We start from the raw sequence: 13209 nt of genomic DNA, 5'->3' as shown, positions 1-13209 counted from the left end.
CACAGCAAGTGGTAACGCGGGACGTCGAACCGCAGAGACCTGACTCCAGCCTGAGTCCGAGCTTCTGGTCTCTGTGGTCTCAACAGCAGAGCCACCGCCTCCCCTCCCCCGCAGCTTCCACGAGGCAGGGTGCCTCTGAGGTCTGCTATCCAGTCTCCCTGTAGCAACATAAAATCTCACTCAAAGGGCTGCTTTTAATTGGCTTAATACACTCGTTAATAACTGCGCCTACCTAACGCACCTGTAAAAGGCTCATAACATTAACTTAATGGCAGTGATGCCCGGCCCGCACTGCCAGCCAGCCTTTTAAATTTCCCAACAGGGTTTGACGGGGGCCACGTGGGCAGATACGGGGCAGGAGAGGCCCAGTTCACAGGGTGCGCGCCTTTGTTTCGGCACACGGGAGCCCCGGTTCTGTCTGGCAGCTGCCCTGCGGCCTCTCAGGGGCTTCAGAATAGGGAATTCGCTGGACCCTGCACCTTCCTGCATCCGTCCTGCCCACCAGGTGTGTGATCTGCCCTGCTCGGTGTTTGCACATCATTTCAAAGGTCAGCATCTCTGGGTGGAGTACTCCCTCCCTGCCCACCTCAGTCCCTGCCCTGAGGGGGCCTTCTGGCTCATTCCTGGCCTGTCTGTCCTCCAGAGGTCAGCAAAAATGTGGAAATTTGCGTTTGCAACCCCTGCTTGGTACCCTGTTCCTTGGATGTCCAGCCTCTTCTTCTAAGACCCGAGGCCCGCCTCCCAAGGATGCCCTGAGCACTGGGCACCGGGCCTGGCTAGAGGCAGCCCCAAGCCTGTAAGAGCAGGTGCGGGGCCATGGCCAGGTCCGAGGGGTGGGGGGAGGGCTGAGCCGGGAGGCTGGAGCCGTGAGCTCATTGCAGCGTTTCACAGAGAGGCCCCTGGGAGCTCCGAGGTGGCGGAGTCTGTCTACAGTATCATCCCCCCCACTAGGCTGCCAGCCCTGTGAGGACAGGGACTTGGGTTTGCTTTGATTGCCCTGCATCTCCAAGGCCCAGGGCAGCACCGCTTGCACACAGGAGGGGCTCTAGAAGCTCAGGTGGATGCGGGGCTGGGGGGCTCCACTGGCTCCTTCACGTGAGGCCTTGTTCTGTGTTGTTACCTTGTTATCAAACAAGGCTGCACAATGGTACTGAACACTGGTGTCTGGGCCCACTGCCCAGGGAAGGTGTGGAGCCTTCGACCACGCTGGGCTCAGGGACCCTACGTCACAGTCACGAACTGCTGGTGGAAAAGGCTGTGTCTGAGGCACCCAGGGCGCTTCAGGAGCAAGGTGTGAAGCAGGGGCCACAGCAGCACCTCAAGCAGGTCCAGCTTGAGACAGGGACTCGTGACAGGAACCTGCAGGTTCACCTGAAGTCTCTCACACCCAAAACACCAAAGAACAGACCCACCCAAGCACGTGTCCAGGCGCAACTGGCTCAGAAGCCAAGGCACCGAGCTGCCGGCCCGTGCGTGCTCTGATGGGTCGCCTCCTGCCTCTCTGAGCCTCTACAGGAGGAACGACAGGCCAGCTCTGTAGTTCCTCCCCCTCGTTCTGTGGAAGAGGGAGAGCAGCACCAGGTTCCTGGCTTCTGCTGGGGGCCTGCCTTGGGGTGCAGAGGGAGGGGTGGGAGATGGGGAAGATGACTTGGGGAGCAGACCGGGCCCTTGCCGGTCGTGTGGGCCTGGGAAGCTCTGAGAAATGGGGGCCTGTGTGAAATGGGGGCCTGTGTTGGTTACCTATTGCTGTGTAGCAAGTGGCCCCAAAACTTAGGGCTGAAGCCATCAGTAATCATGTAGTGGCGCTCGTGGCTTCCGTGCATCGGGACCTCAGGAGCGGCTACAATGGGCAGTTCTGCTCCTTGTCACTCCTGAGGCTGAGTCGTCATCTGAAAACTTGACTGGGGCTGGGAGACCCACTTCCAAGAAGGCCCATATGCTTCTGCGGGGGGCCTCAGCTCATCCCCACATGGGCTCCGCCCACAGGCTGCCCCCCACCCCCAGGGGCAGCCGCCTCCCCCAGACAAGTGACCCAAGAGAGCATGAGCGAGCCGGAAGCTGTAGTGCCTTTTATGGCCTCGCCCTGGAGGTCACACTCCTTCACCTGCACAGCACCTCACAGGTTGCCCAGGTTGGCCCCGCTCAGAGTGGGAGGGGGACCACAAAGGACATGAATACAGGGATGTGAGAATAATTGGGGGGGCAGCGTGGACGGTCTGAGAGGCCAAATGCTGTGACTCGTCTGCTTCCTCGTCTGTACAGCGGGGACCGCCCCCACCTCTCAGAGTTGGCAAGTGCTCCAAACGAGGGCCACCAAGAAAGGCTGTGGGCTCAGCACCTAGCGGGTACTGAGCACTCACCCAAGGGCAGCCTGTGCATTACGCCACCACCACTGGCTCTGACAAAGGCCAGAGGGACCTCCCGCCCCACTGCCAAGGAGCCCCACTGAGCAGTCAGGGGCCAGATGGGCCCCCTCTTTCAACGAGTGGGAACTACTAACAGGCCCTGCCTCCCCCAGCCCCCTTCTCCTTAAGGTTTTAAACACCTAATTTATTCCATCCATTAGATAGATTTTGTAGATTTAATCATTTTCACAGTTGGTGGCTCATTGGATACTCAAGATAAACTCCAAATGCAAGTATAATGGAGAGGACAAACGAGTTTTCACACCACAGTGGCAGGAACTTGCTTGGGAAGAGAGTTTAAAAGGAACAAAAATACATACAGATATAATTTTTTCCCCGGCAGCTGCTTTTGCTGACTATAGTAGGTTACCACAGTTAATTTCACCAGTTTTGTTCATCTGTAAAATTGCATAAAAGTGACATTTTTGTGCTCATTATAGCAACTGCTGATTTATGACTGGTAAATGAAGAGCCGGTCCGTTTTTTGCGGGACTCTCCGAGTGCTGCTAAGTGCCCATGAAATTGCTTGTATAATGTAGTTTAAATCCAATCTCAGAGAAAGATTCCCCCGTTGGCCAAAGTGACATTTCCATTCTCCACACTGAGCTTATTTTCGGCCACTTTGGTGGGGCTGGCCCCAGCAGGGTCAGGGCGGGGGTCCCTGGCCAGCTCTACCTGCCCGTCCCAGGTCAGACCACACCCCTGCACCCCGGGGCAGCACAGAATGACCTTTCTGACACACGTGCCTGCCCCTGTGCTCCCCTGCTTACAGCCTGCCCCGGCTGCTGGTGCCCAGGGGGACAGGACCGCTGCCCTGCAGTGGGGAGTGCCCCCCTTCCGTTCTGGCCCCCCACACGCCCTGCCTGGCACAGAAGACCCTCTCTGGGTCTTCTCCACACGCTCGCTGTCCCGGCTTCTGCTCGCTCCCTGAATTGTTTATAGTTCCCACCCGGACACACTTTGTCGCCTCTGGACCTCGGCCCAAGCTCTTGCTTCTGCCTGAGATAGGTCCCTCCCTCCTTCCTCCATCGCCTTAACCGGGGTGCTCGCTCTCCCAAAAGGCCACCTCCGAAGCCCTGGCTGGGCTGGCTCCCCAGGGGCCCCACACCGCCTGCCCTTCCCATCAAAGCCCAGGTTGGCTGCGAGCCCATGAGGGGGTCGTGGGCGAGGCTCTGGAAGGACAGCACGTGGTGTCTGCACTGACCCCGTCACTGCGCCAGGCCCCGCCCCTCCCCGTCCCAGAAGGCCTGGCCCCAGGCACAGGGCAGAGCACAAACTCACACTCAGAGAGCGCCTGCTTCTGCTGACACACCACACTGGGCCACTTGTTACACCCACACAACCACCGGGGGGGTCGTGTTAGCAGCGGCACCCCCATTTCACAGACCTGGAAACTGAGGCTCAGAGCAGAGTCCCCGGGGTCACTGGAAGGCCCTCTTCACCCGCGGACCCAGACCAGCCACCGTCTCCCAGCACCTCTGGTGCACTTCACCCCTGCTACAATTGCTCCTCTGGGTCACCCTGCAGACCTGACATGGTCATTACCCCATTCCATTGGGGAAACTGAGGCTCAGCTGGGCAAGCAACATACACAGGGCCAAACAGCCCTACGACCAGGCCAGCCAGTTCTAAAGCCCAGGCAGGGCCTTCCCACTGGCCTCATGATGGCCCCCGGCTCCAAGAGGGTCCTGGGCAGTGGGGAGGGACCAAGTGGGGCCTTGGGTGGGAGGAGAAGGTCACCCCACCTGTGACCTGCCTCCCCAGTGGCAGGAGCCGGTTGTGCCCCCAGACACACACAGTGCGGGGCACAAACAAGGCAGTGGCTTTGCAGGCGACAGGCAGACTCAGGAAGGGGCTGGGTGGCTGCGGGAGTGAAGCCCCTCCGCACCTGCCTACTTGCCAAACAGGAAATGTGAGCGCCAGATGAAAGTCCGCGGCAGCAGCGCCCACTGGCACCCCCGCCCCTCGCACCAGGCCCCGTGCTGGGCTCTGTCCACAGAGCCACACACTGAACCACCCACGTGACAGGTGAGGGAGGGCAGGCACCGAGAAGTGCAGGGGTAGAAGGCATGAACGCCCACCAGAGCAGTGTTAATATGAAAGACACCGCCGTGCGCAGAAGCCCTGGGCACTCCCAAGCCCTGCCAGTGGGCACCTGCCCTGGCACCGTTGCTCTGGCGAGCCACTGGGGCACTGTCTCCTAAAGCGGAGCCTTCGCCGCCCCTGCGTCCCGGGGGTTCTGCTCCTGGGCACATTCCCAACAGAACTCGCAGAATACGCATCCCGCGACCAGGGGGCATCTGGATCAGCCCCAAACTGGAACCGACCCCCACACCATCAACAGGAAGGACGAGTACACTGTGATGTAGTCACACACGGACACCACACACCGATGGGAAAAACAAGCCACCGCCTCACATGCCACCCGATGGGCCTCGCAAACATGGCCTAAAGTGACAGAGGCTTACACAGATGCGTGTGCATGGAACGATCCACCTCACATGGACACAGGCCAGGCACAACTAGTCCGTGTAATTAGAAGACAGGAGGGCCGCTCCCCTGGGTATGGTTAGAGACTGGGAGGAGATGCGGGGGGCCCTTGGGGGGCTGCTCATGTCCTGTCCCTGGACCCAAGTGTCATAAGAGAGTGTCCCATTGGTGAAAGTTCAGCCAATTGACAACATAGGCTGATTCCTTTATTTACACTGATCCCAAGCTTAACAACTGAGAAGGAGCAAAGCGAGTAAATGAATGGAGATAGGAAGAGGGAAGAGTAGCCCAGTAGCTCCTTCTGAGGGGCGGTGGGGGTGTGGCTCCAGGCCTCCCATGTCACCAGGTCAGTGCTCACCTGTGCTTTCCTCTCTCCTCACTGGTCCCCACAGGTGAGACAGTGGCCAGCTCCATGCATTCTTCCCGCTACCCGAGCCCGGCCGAGCTGGATGCCTATGCGGAGAAGGTGGCCAACAGTCCGCTGTCCATCAAGATCTTCCCCACCACCATCCGCGTGCCCCAGCACAAGCACCTCAGCCGCACCGTCAATGGCTACGACACCTGTGGCCAGCGCTACAGCCCCTACCCACAGCACACCGCCGGCTACCAGGGCCTGCTGGCCGTCGTCAAGGCCGCCGTCTCCTCCAGCGTGGCTGCGCCCACCGGGCCCGCCAAAAGCGTGCTCAAGAGCGCCGAGGGCAAGCGGACCAAGCTGTCACCAGCCACCGTGCAGGTGGGCGTCGCGCCCTACCCGGCGCCCAGCACTCTGGGGCCCCTGGCCTACGCCAAGCCACCTGAGGCACCCGCCCCGCCTCCGGGCCTGCCCGTGGCTGCCGCCACTGCTGCCTCCATCATCCCTTTGCCTGGCCGCAGCCTGGCCCTGCCACCTTCCAACCTGCCCTCCATCCACAGCATCCTCTACCAGCTCAACCAGCAGTGCCAGGCCCCAGGCGTGGCACCTGCTGCCTGCCAGGGTGTGGCCGTGCCCCACCCCAGCCCAGCCAAGCACGGCCCTGTGCCCAGCTTCCCCAGCATGGCCTACTCAGCTGCTGCCGGCCTGCCCGACTGCCGAAAAGGCGCTGAGCTGGGCCAGGGAAGTACAGCGGCCTTGACGTTGGCTGCAGCCACCAAGCCTGCAGGGTACATGGACAGCGGTCTGGATTACCTGCTGTGGCCACAGAAGCCGCCCCCACCGCCGCCCCAGCCACTGCGGGCCTACAGCGGGGGCACAGTGGCCAGCAAGTCCCCGGAGGCTTGTGGGGGACGGGCATACGAGCGGGCCAGTGGCTCACCCCTGAACTGCAGCGTGGGGCTGCCTGCCAGCTTCACTGTGGGTCAGTACTTCGCTGCCCCCTGGAACAGCGTGCTGGTGACTCCCACCAGCGACTGCTACAACTCCGCAGCAGTGGCGGTCTCTGAGCTGGGGCCCGGGGGGGCCCGGGAGCTGCTGGGCCCCCCGGCAGAGGCCCTCTCAGGCCTGCCCAGCAAGAGCGCGTGCAACACGGCGGCGCTGAGCAGCAGCCTGCAGTCGCTGGAGTATCTCATCAACGACATCCGGCCACCCTGCATCAAGGAGCAGATGCTGGGCAAGGGCTACGAGACGGTGGCTGTGCCCCGGCTGCTCGACCACCAGCACGCCCACATCCGCCTCCCCGTCTACAGATAAGGCCTGCCTTGTGGGTGCATGGACAGAGGGACAGGGCCCGCGGAGGGAGGCAGGCCGAAGAGCAGTGGCCGGCACACAGGGGCCCGTTGACGCCCACAGGGAAGCCGCAGCCATGTCTGTGCAGGCTTGGCAGGGTGACCTTGCTCAGAAAGGCCCCTGCCCACCCATCAGCTGTCCCGGGACACGGGAGGGCCCCTGAGCAGCTCCTGATGCCCACACCTTCCTCCATCCGGGCAGGCAGAGGTGGGGAGAGAGAAACCACTTAAAACCAGGAGTGCTTCTTTCTGCTCACGCAGGGCAGGGCAGAGCTCAGGCCAGGGGGGTACAGGAAGAAATGTGACAGTTTGGAATCAGGGTGGGGGTCAAAGTAGCCTCCAGGAGTCCGATAGCTCCCCCCACAAGCTGCCCAGTCACCTGGAAAAGGAGCAGGGCGTGGTCACTGGTCCCACAGTGTCCCCCACTGGCCAATCCAGGTGAGGACCACTTTAATAGAGGCTCCAGAGACTACCCCGCCCCCTGCTCTTCCTCCTCTAGACTCTCCCTCTCCTTCCTCTGCCCCATCCCTTCCCAACACCGAGACATTGCACCCCACCCCCTTCTCCAAACCCTGGACTGCCCCCGGCCCCTCCTCTGCTGTACATCTTGCAGGGCACCTCATGCAGGGCACCCCACCCACACCCTAGACTTGTATATTTATTGCGGCAGTTTTCCGAGTCTTGAGGAAGGGGTGCCATCTCCCTGTTCGCACAAAGGCACCACAGGGGCTAACAATGGGCCTGCCGTCTTAGAGCCTTGCCTTCTCCAGGGTTCTTCCCTGGGAACCAGTGAGGGGTAACCCGCCCGTTTTAACTGCGTGACTCCATGCAACTCTTGTCCCGCCAGCTGCCCTCCAAGGCCTGCCCCACACCATCAGGGGGCGCGGGGAGGCAAGCAGGGGTGCCCCCTAAGTCCCCAAGGCCCCACTTCCCAGTCCCGGCCCCTCTGGCGCCCCGGAAGCGGTACTGTATCTCTCTCTCCAAGGCCTGTTCTAGCACTAAGTGCATTTATAAATCTCTGAGAATGTTTTTTTTTTATACTAAAATTGACCATTATATTCTACTGTGAGAAGTGCAGTCTGCACTATATTGTTTTAAAAACTAAAAGAAAAGAAAGGAAAACACAGATGGTGTCTCGGCTGTGGAATTGTTCTGTAGCTTGTCTGTGCTTTCTTCCTCCTGGTAGGAGTAAAACGCGCAGAGTCCTCTGCAGGCGGGGCTTGCACACCGCCCCCCAACCCCGGAAACAGGGAGCGGCCTCCTGGCACCCGCGGCGCCAGGCCCCTGTGCAATCTGCCTTCCACCTACCCTTCCCGCTCTCCCGACGTGGACGCTGTCATTTGCCTTGTCACGTGTCCGCCACTTGGTCAGGCCAGAGATCCATCCCTAGACCAGCCGAGACAGGGCCCCTTGGCTCCTCCCCTGAGTGTTGTGGAGGTGGCCTGGGAGTGGCATCCCCCCTACATCCCTCAGTTCCTTCCCAGTTCTCCCTCTGTGCCTCACATGTTCCCAGCTCCCATGCGGGCAGGCCAATGTGGCTGGGTCTCAGCCACCACACCCCGGGCAGCGCAGCACATCCCCACCCCACGCAATGGTGCCTGGGAGTTTGTGGGCAACCACTCTCACCCCAAGGAGGTCAGCATTTTTCAGGCACTTCCTGTGCTGGGAATTTTCATGTACACTCACATGGGGTATCTCATAGGGGTCCCACCACCCCTTACAAGGCAGCAGGGGTTCTAGAGGAAGAAACTGAGGCTCAGAGATGTGAAGTGACCTGCCTGAGGTCACACAGCAAGTCTGTAGAAAGCTGGTGTTTGAACCCACAGCATGGACTCCTCCTCGAGTCCTGTCCCTGCCTTCCCCGGGACCTGCCAGCCCAACACCGGGGCAGGGGGCACTGGCGAGTCCCCAGATGTGGGCCTCCCCTCCCATACAGGGGTGGTGCCTGGGTGCCCGGCACAGTGAGGTCCTGACAGAGGTGGGGACAGAGGAGACACCCTGGCTGTGACCCTGCCGGGGGGCATCCACCTCCCTAAGCTCAGGCCCCAGAGCCTGGCAGCACACGGAGGGGAGAGGGAGGCTCCAGGAGGAAGGGGCCATGTTTAGAGAGGGGCCTAGGCCCTTCCGAGTGGGGTCAGTGAGCCAAGTGTGTCGCCCCAGGCCCTGGGGGCAGGCGGGTCCTGCAGAGGGCCAGCTGGGAAAGCCAGCGATGCGTGCAAGTCCCCGGGATTAATCACAGGTGGTGTGTAGACAGCAGGTGGCAGAGCGCCCTTCTGACCTCACACGGTTTACAACACCCTCCCAGGTGTGCAATAAAACCATCCCATTTCACAGGTGAGGAAGGACAGGAGGAGGTGAGAAAGGGCCACAAGGATGGGAGGAAGGAGCCGGGCTCTGGCCTCAACCCCCTGCCCAGCATTAGGCTGTCTCCACCCTCAAGCACAGCTGAAGCCCACCTGGGGGCGTCACAGCTCGGGGCAGCCCAACCCTGCCAGCTTCCAGAGTGAGTGAGACGTGGGTTCGAATTCTGCCATTGCTACTCCGACTGACCCTGAACCAGTCTATCCCCAACCAGATCAGAGATGAAATTCAAGGAGACAGAAGCACAACGTGGGTACTTGGGAGGGGGCAGGGCAGCGGGTTCTGCACCAGGTTCAGGGCTGGGCGTGGGCCTGTGGCTCAGCTGGTCCCGGGGTCACCGCGGGGGCCACATCAGCACCGGCACTGTGTTGGGGTCGCCCAAGTCTCACCCCAACACAATGTCCTGAGCCCACCCACCCAGGGAAGGAGGTGAGACCGGAACCACCCTCCAGGCCAGGTCCCTCACGTTTGCAGGTCAGGGCTGAGGATCTACCTCCTCTCCTGGGAAACCTTTTCATCCTCTGCCAGGTGGGTCAGCAAGCAGGGCAAGTGGGGGCACATGGCATAGCCAGTCTGGCCCCACTGGGGTTCCCCTCCCTGGGAGCTGAGCTAGCTGATCTCACATGGTCCTCCAGCATCACAGCCTCAATGCCATCGATCACCTGTGGTTACAGCATTAGAGGAGCAGCGCGGTGACAGCAGGAATGTTACCACCACCGCTGCAATCACCAACAGCCCACAGCTGCTGCAGGCACACTGGGCCCAGCACAGATTCTGCGACTTCACGCAGAGCGGGGTGTGACGGAGCCAATTGGACCAACAGGCTCTTTGATAGAAACCAGAGCAAAGCTCCTGCTGCACCTCATCACGTTACAGCGAAACACCGTGGGACAGACGACCTTATGTGAGGGCCCTCTGCACCGAGTTCTCACACCTTTCCAGGTGCACGCGATGCAGGTGCACTCTCCCAAGTCACAGATGAGGCGAGAGAGGCCCAGAGAAGGGCAGCATTTGCTCAAAACCACACAGCTGAGCTGAGAACAGAGCAGCAACTGGGAAAGAACACGGTCCTCCTGCGCAGTCTGAGCTCTTAACCGCTGCGCTGTGCCCAGCACGTAAAACCACCACCACCCCCCAAGTATGGCCCATTTGGCTGTAGGCCTTGGTCCAGCCTTGGGTCCCACAGTCCTGGGTGAAGGAGCAGAGGGGGAACCTGCCATCCCACCCAGCCCCCACCCCCAGCAGCACTCCTTCTTCCATCTCTATGTCTCCTGGGCCACCAGAAGACCCCCCCTCCTCTCCATTTATGCAGCTGTCTGGGGCTCACATCTCTTAGAGCCCAGCTGTCCAATAGGGCAGCCACTCGTGGCTGGTGCACAACGTCAACTGTTACTTCCTCTCACTGTGGCAACAGCTATGGGAAGGTCGCAGTGTCTTAGGGAGCCATCAGAGCTGCCCTGGGGGTGGGGGGTTGGGGTGGGGGAAGGGCTTGCAGGTACATTTGGCGAATGTATCAGAGGACCAATACAGGGAGACTCACCTTTCCAGGGTGGCTCCTGGTTTTCTTGACTCACGTCCCAGCCTGAGAGCACTCCCCTGTTTCTGGGAAGGGGAGGCGGAGACAAGCTGGACCCCCGACTTGCCAGCAGTGACTTCAAACTAGAGCCTAGAGCCGCTCAGCTCCCAGCTGCGGCCAGGATTCAGGCGTACCTGCACCCACGCCGTCTTCACGGGCGCCTAGGTTCCACTGCGCTGCACGGCACCTGCGCACCCCGGCTCTCTTAAAGGGCCCAGGGGTCCCCCAGCCCCCTGCCCTGGCTGCCAGAAGGTGGAACCTGGCCGGTGCAGTGGGCAAACCCAGCACACAAAAAGTTTTCTGTTTAAATCACCAGCATCACCGGTTTGGCCTGTCAGTGGCAGGAGGGAGAGATGAGGAAAAAACAAACAACAACAAAAAACCCACAAAAAAGTAGCCTCCTATCCCATAGAGTCCCCTGTAACCCTGGGCAGTTTGGGTGGCCTCACTGAGCCTCAATTCTTGACTTGCAAAGGGGGTGGTGGCACTGGAAAAGGGAATGGCACCGGGGGATATGTAATCAGGATGACCAGGCAAATGAGTCCTGAGACAGAGGGGCCACCTCCCTCAGGGCAGGGGACCTACTGGTCCCAGTCATTACTGACCCTCACTGGCTCAGAGCCTTTGGCACGCGAGCGCCCTCTGTGAGCTGCCTGCTTCTCAACGGTAAGGCGAGGCCAAGCTGACGTGGGTGGAGCCCAGGAGATGGGCGGTCCCATCCCCGGGCAGCACGGGCCTGTCCCGTCAAAGATGCCCCTAAAGTCAGGTGTGTTATTTCTGTCATCACTCGGCTCAGCTGATTTTTACCTTGGAAAGTGGGTTTCCGGGTCAAATGAGCTTGAGAAACAGACTCGGATCCTCCCTCTCTCCCTCCCTCCCTCCTGGAGTAGCACAAATCGCCATAGCCTATTAAAGGCTCTGAGAAGTCCCGCAGCAGGGATACCCTTCCAACTCTTCCGTCACCTAAGCTTTTGTGTCTGTCAACTTCCCGAGGAACAAACCGGACTTCAGGGACTCCTGAGTCCTGCGGGTCGAGTAAGTCCCCTCTCCTGTTTGGGCCTCCCCGGTTCTGCCAGCTGCAATGAAAAGACTCTTAATGAGCTGGCAGCAGAGCCAGGGGTGGAATCCAACCCCGGCCTGGAGCTGGGCCTCAGTTCTGGGGCCACCACGTCCTCAGTGGTCTTTATCCACCGTCAGACTAGACCCAAATGAAGGGAAACAGCCCCGCGGAGAGAGAGGGAGCCCTCACTGGTGAAGTGGGGGCGAGAACCCCTATTTGGAAAAAGAAAAGTGAGGTTCAGAGAGGGGAGGCAAGTGGCCTACTGCCCCACAGCAATAGGTCCTAGACCCTCCAGAGGCAGATCTAAGCAGCTTCTCTCCTTGTTGACCGGGATGGGGGGCATTTCCCGAGTCTTACAGCCCCAGGGCACACATAAAGGGGACCCCAGCTAGGGGGGCTCTTCCCCACCACGTTCTCCAGTTTCAAGCTTCCCTCAGGCCTCCTCCAAAGAGGCCCTGGGTGTGACTACAGCGACCCCTGGTGGCCAACCTCAGGATCAGCTGCCCCACCCTGCTGAGGCCAAAGGCAAATCTGTAGGATCCAGCAGGTGCATCCCAAAGGTGGGGTGACCGAGAGCAAGTGGGACTCTCTGATGTCACTGAGTATGTTGAGGAGCTGAGAAGACCCTGAGCCGGGATTGGGGGAGCTGGGTCTGAGTCCCATCTCCACCAAACTCTCCTGTCCTCACCTGTTAGAAGCCGCTACACCCTGTTGCTGTGTATGCTTTGGAAAGGACTCATTTTAAAAAAATTTCTACCACCCTCCAGAAAGTCTTTCCTCCTAAGACGGAGTGTTCAAATCCTGGCTCCACCGTGTCCCGCCTGTGTGTCCTTAGGCAAGTGTGTTTACCTCACTGGGCCTCACTTTCTTTATCTGTAAAGTGGGGATAAAAATTGGTTCTTGTTCTGCATGAATTGAGCAGAGTAAGAGGAAACCCTGACCTTTAAAAAAGAAAAATTATCTGAAACAATCATAAGAAGACCAAGGTTGGTTAGTTCAGCTGCTCGATGGTGTCATCCAGGACCCATGCCCTCTTCACTTTCCTGTTCCTCCAAGCCCCCTCCTGGGCACAAAATGGCTACTGCAGTTCCGGCTGTCACATCCAGGCCTGAGAGTGCCCACCAAAGGAGAAGACGGCATCTTCCCACAGGTCCCGCCAGACTTCCCCCTCCTTCCTCCTTCCCCCCTTGTCTCACTGGTCAGAACTGGTTCACATGGTTATTGCTCTACCAGTACCCAGTAAAGGCAATAGTCCCAGTGGGCGCCAGAGTGGAGAACGCTACATAAAACCAGGTGCTGCGAATCAGGAAGAGGGGACTTGATTTCTGGGGAGGCATCAGCACCAGCCCATAAGCTCTGCACATGGCCCCTGAGATAGGAATGCCTGACACCTGGTAGGTGCCTTATCCACGTTCGTCTGCTTCCTCCTTTTTGTGGTTCCTCCAAGCACACAAGACTCCCAGCCTGGCCTCTCCTGACCCAGCTGCCTGAGCCCCCTTCCCGGGGGGGGGCTTGGGTCTCCACTGCCCAGAGCCCCCTCTCTCCTGTCCTCTGCTTCTGTCACCACCAGCCCCTTTTGGTTTGGTCTCCACGCTTGGGACCAACAAAGATCTCCC

At 59.8% G+C, this 13209-nt stretch overlaps 1 protein-coding gene across 1 annotated transcript in view; it reads left to right on the top strand.

Moving 5' to 3' along the window:
• The window catches only part of FAM222A (family with sequence similarity 222 member A), a 47388-nt gene extending 39637 nt beyond the window's left edge, over nt 1-7751 (top strand). The window contains exon 3 of the mRNA XM_053928780.2: nt 5288-7751. Within this exon, the coding sequence (XP_053784755.1) occupies nt 5288-6561 (1274 nt within the window). The 3' untranslated portion in view covers nt 6562-7751. The remainder of the gene's footprint in view (nt 1-5287) is intronic.
• The last annotated feature ends 5458 nt before the right edge of the window (nt 7752-13209 follow it).

This window comes from Desmodus rotundus, chromosome 7, assembly GCF_022682495.2.
Source record: "Desmodus rotundus isolate HL8 chromosome 7, HLdesRot8A.1, whole genome shotgun sequence".
Lineage (NCBI taxonomy): Eukaryota > Metazoa > Chordata > Mammalia > Chiroptera > Phyllostomidae > Desmodus > Desmodus rotundus.
Note: the sequence above shows the minus strand (reverse complement) of the source record. Positions and strands in the feature narration are given on the sequence as shown.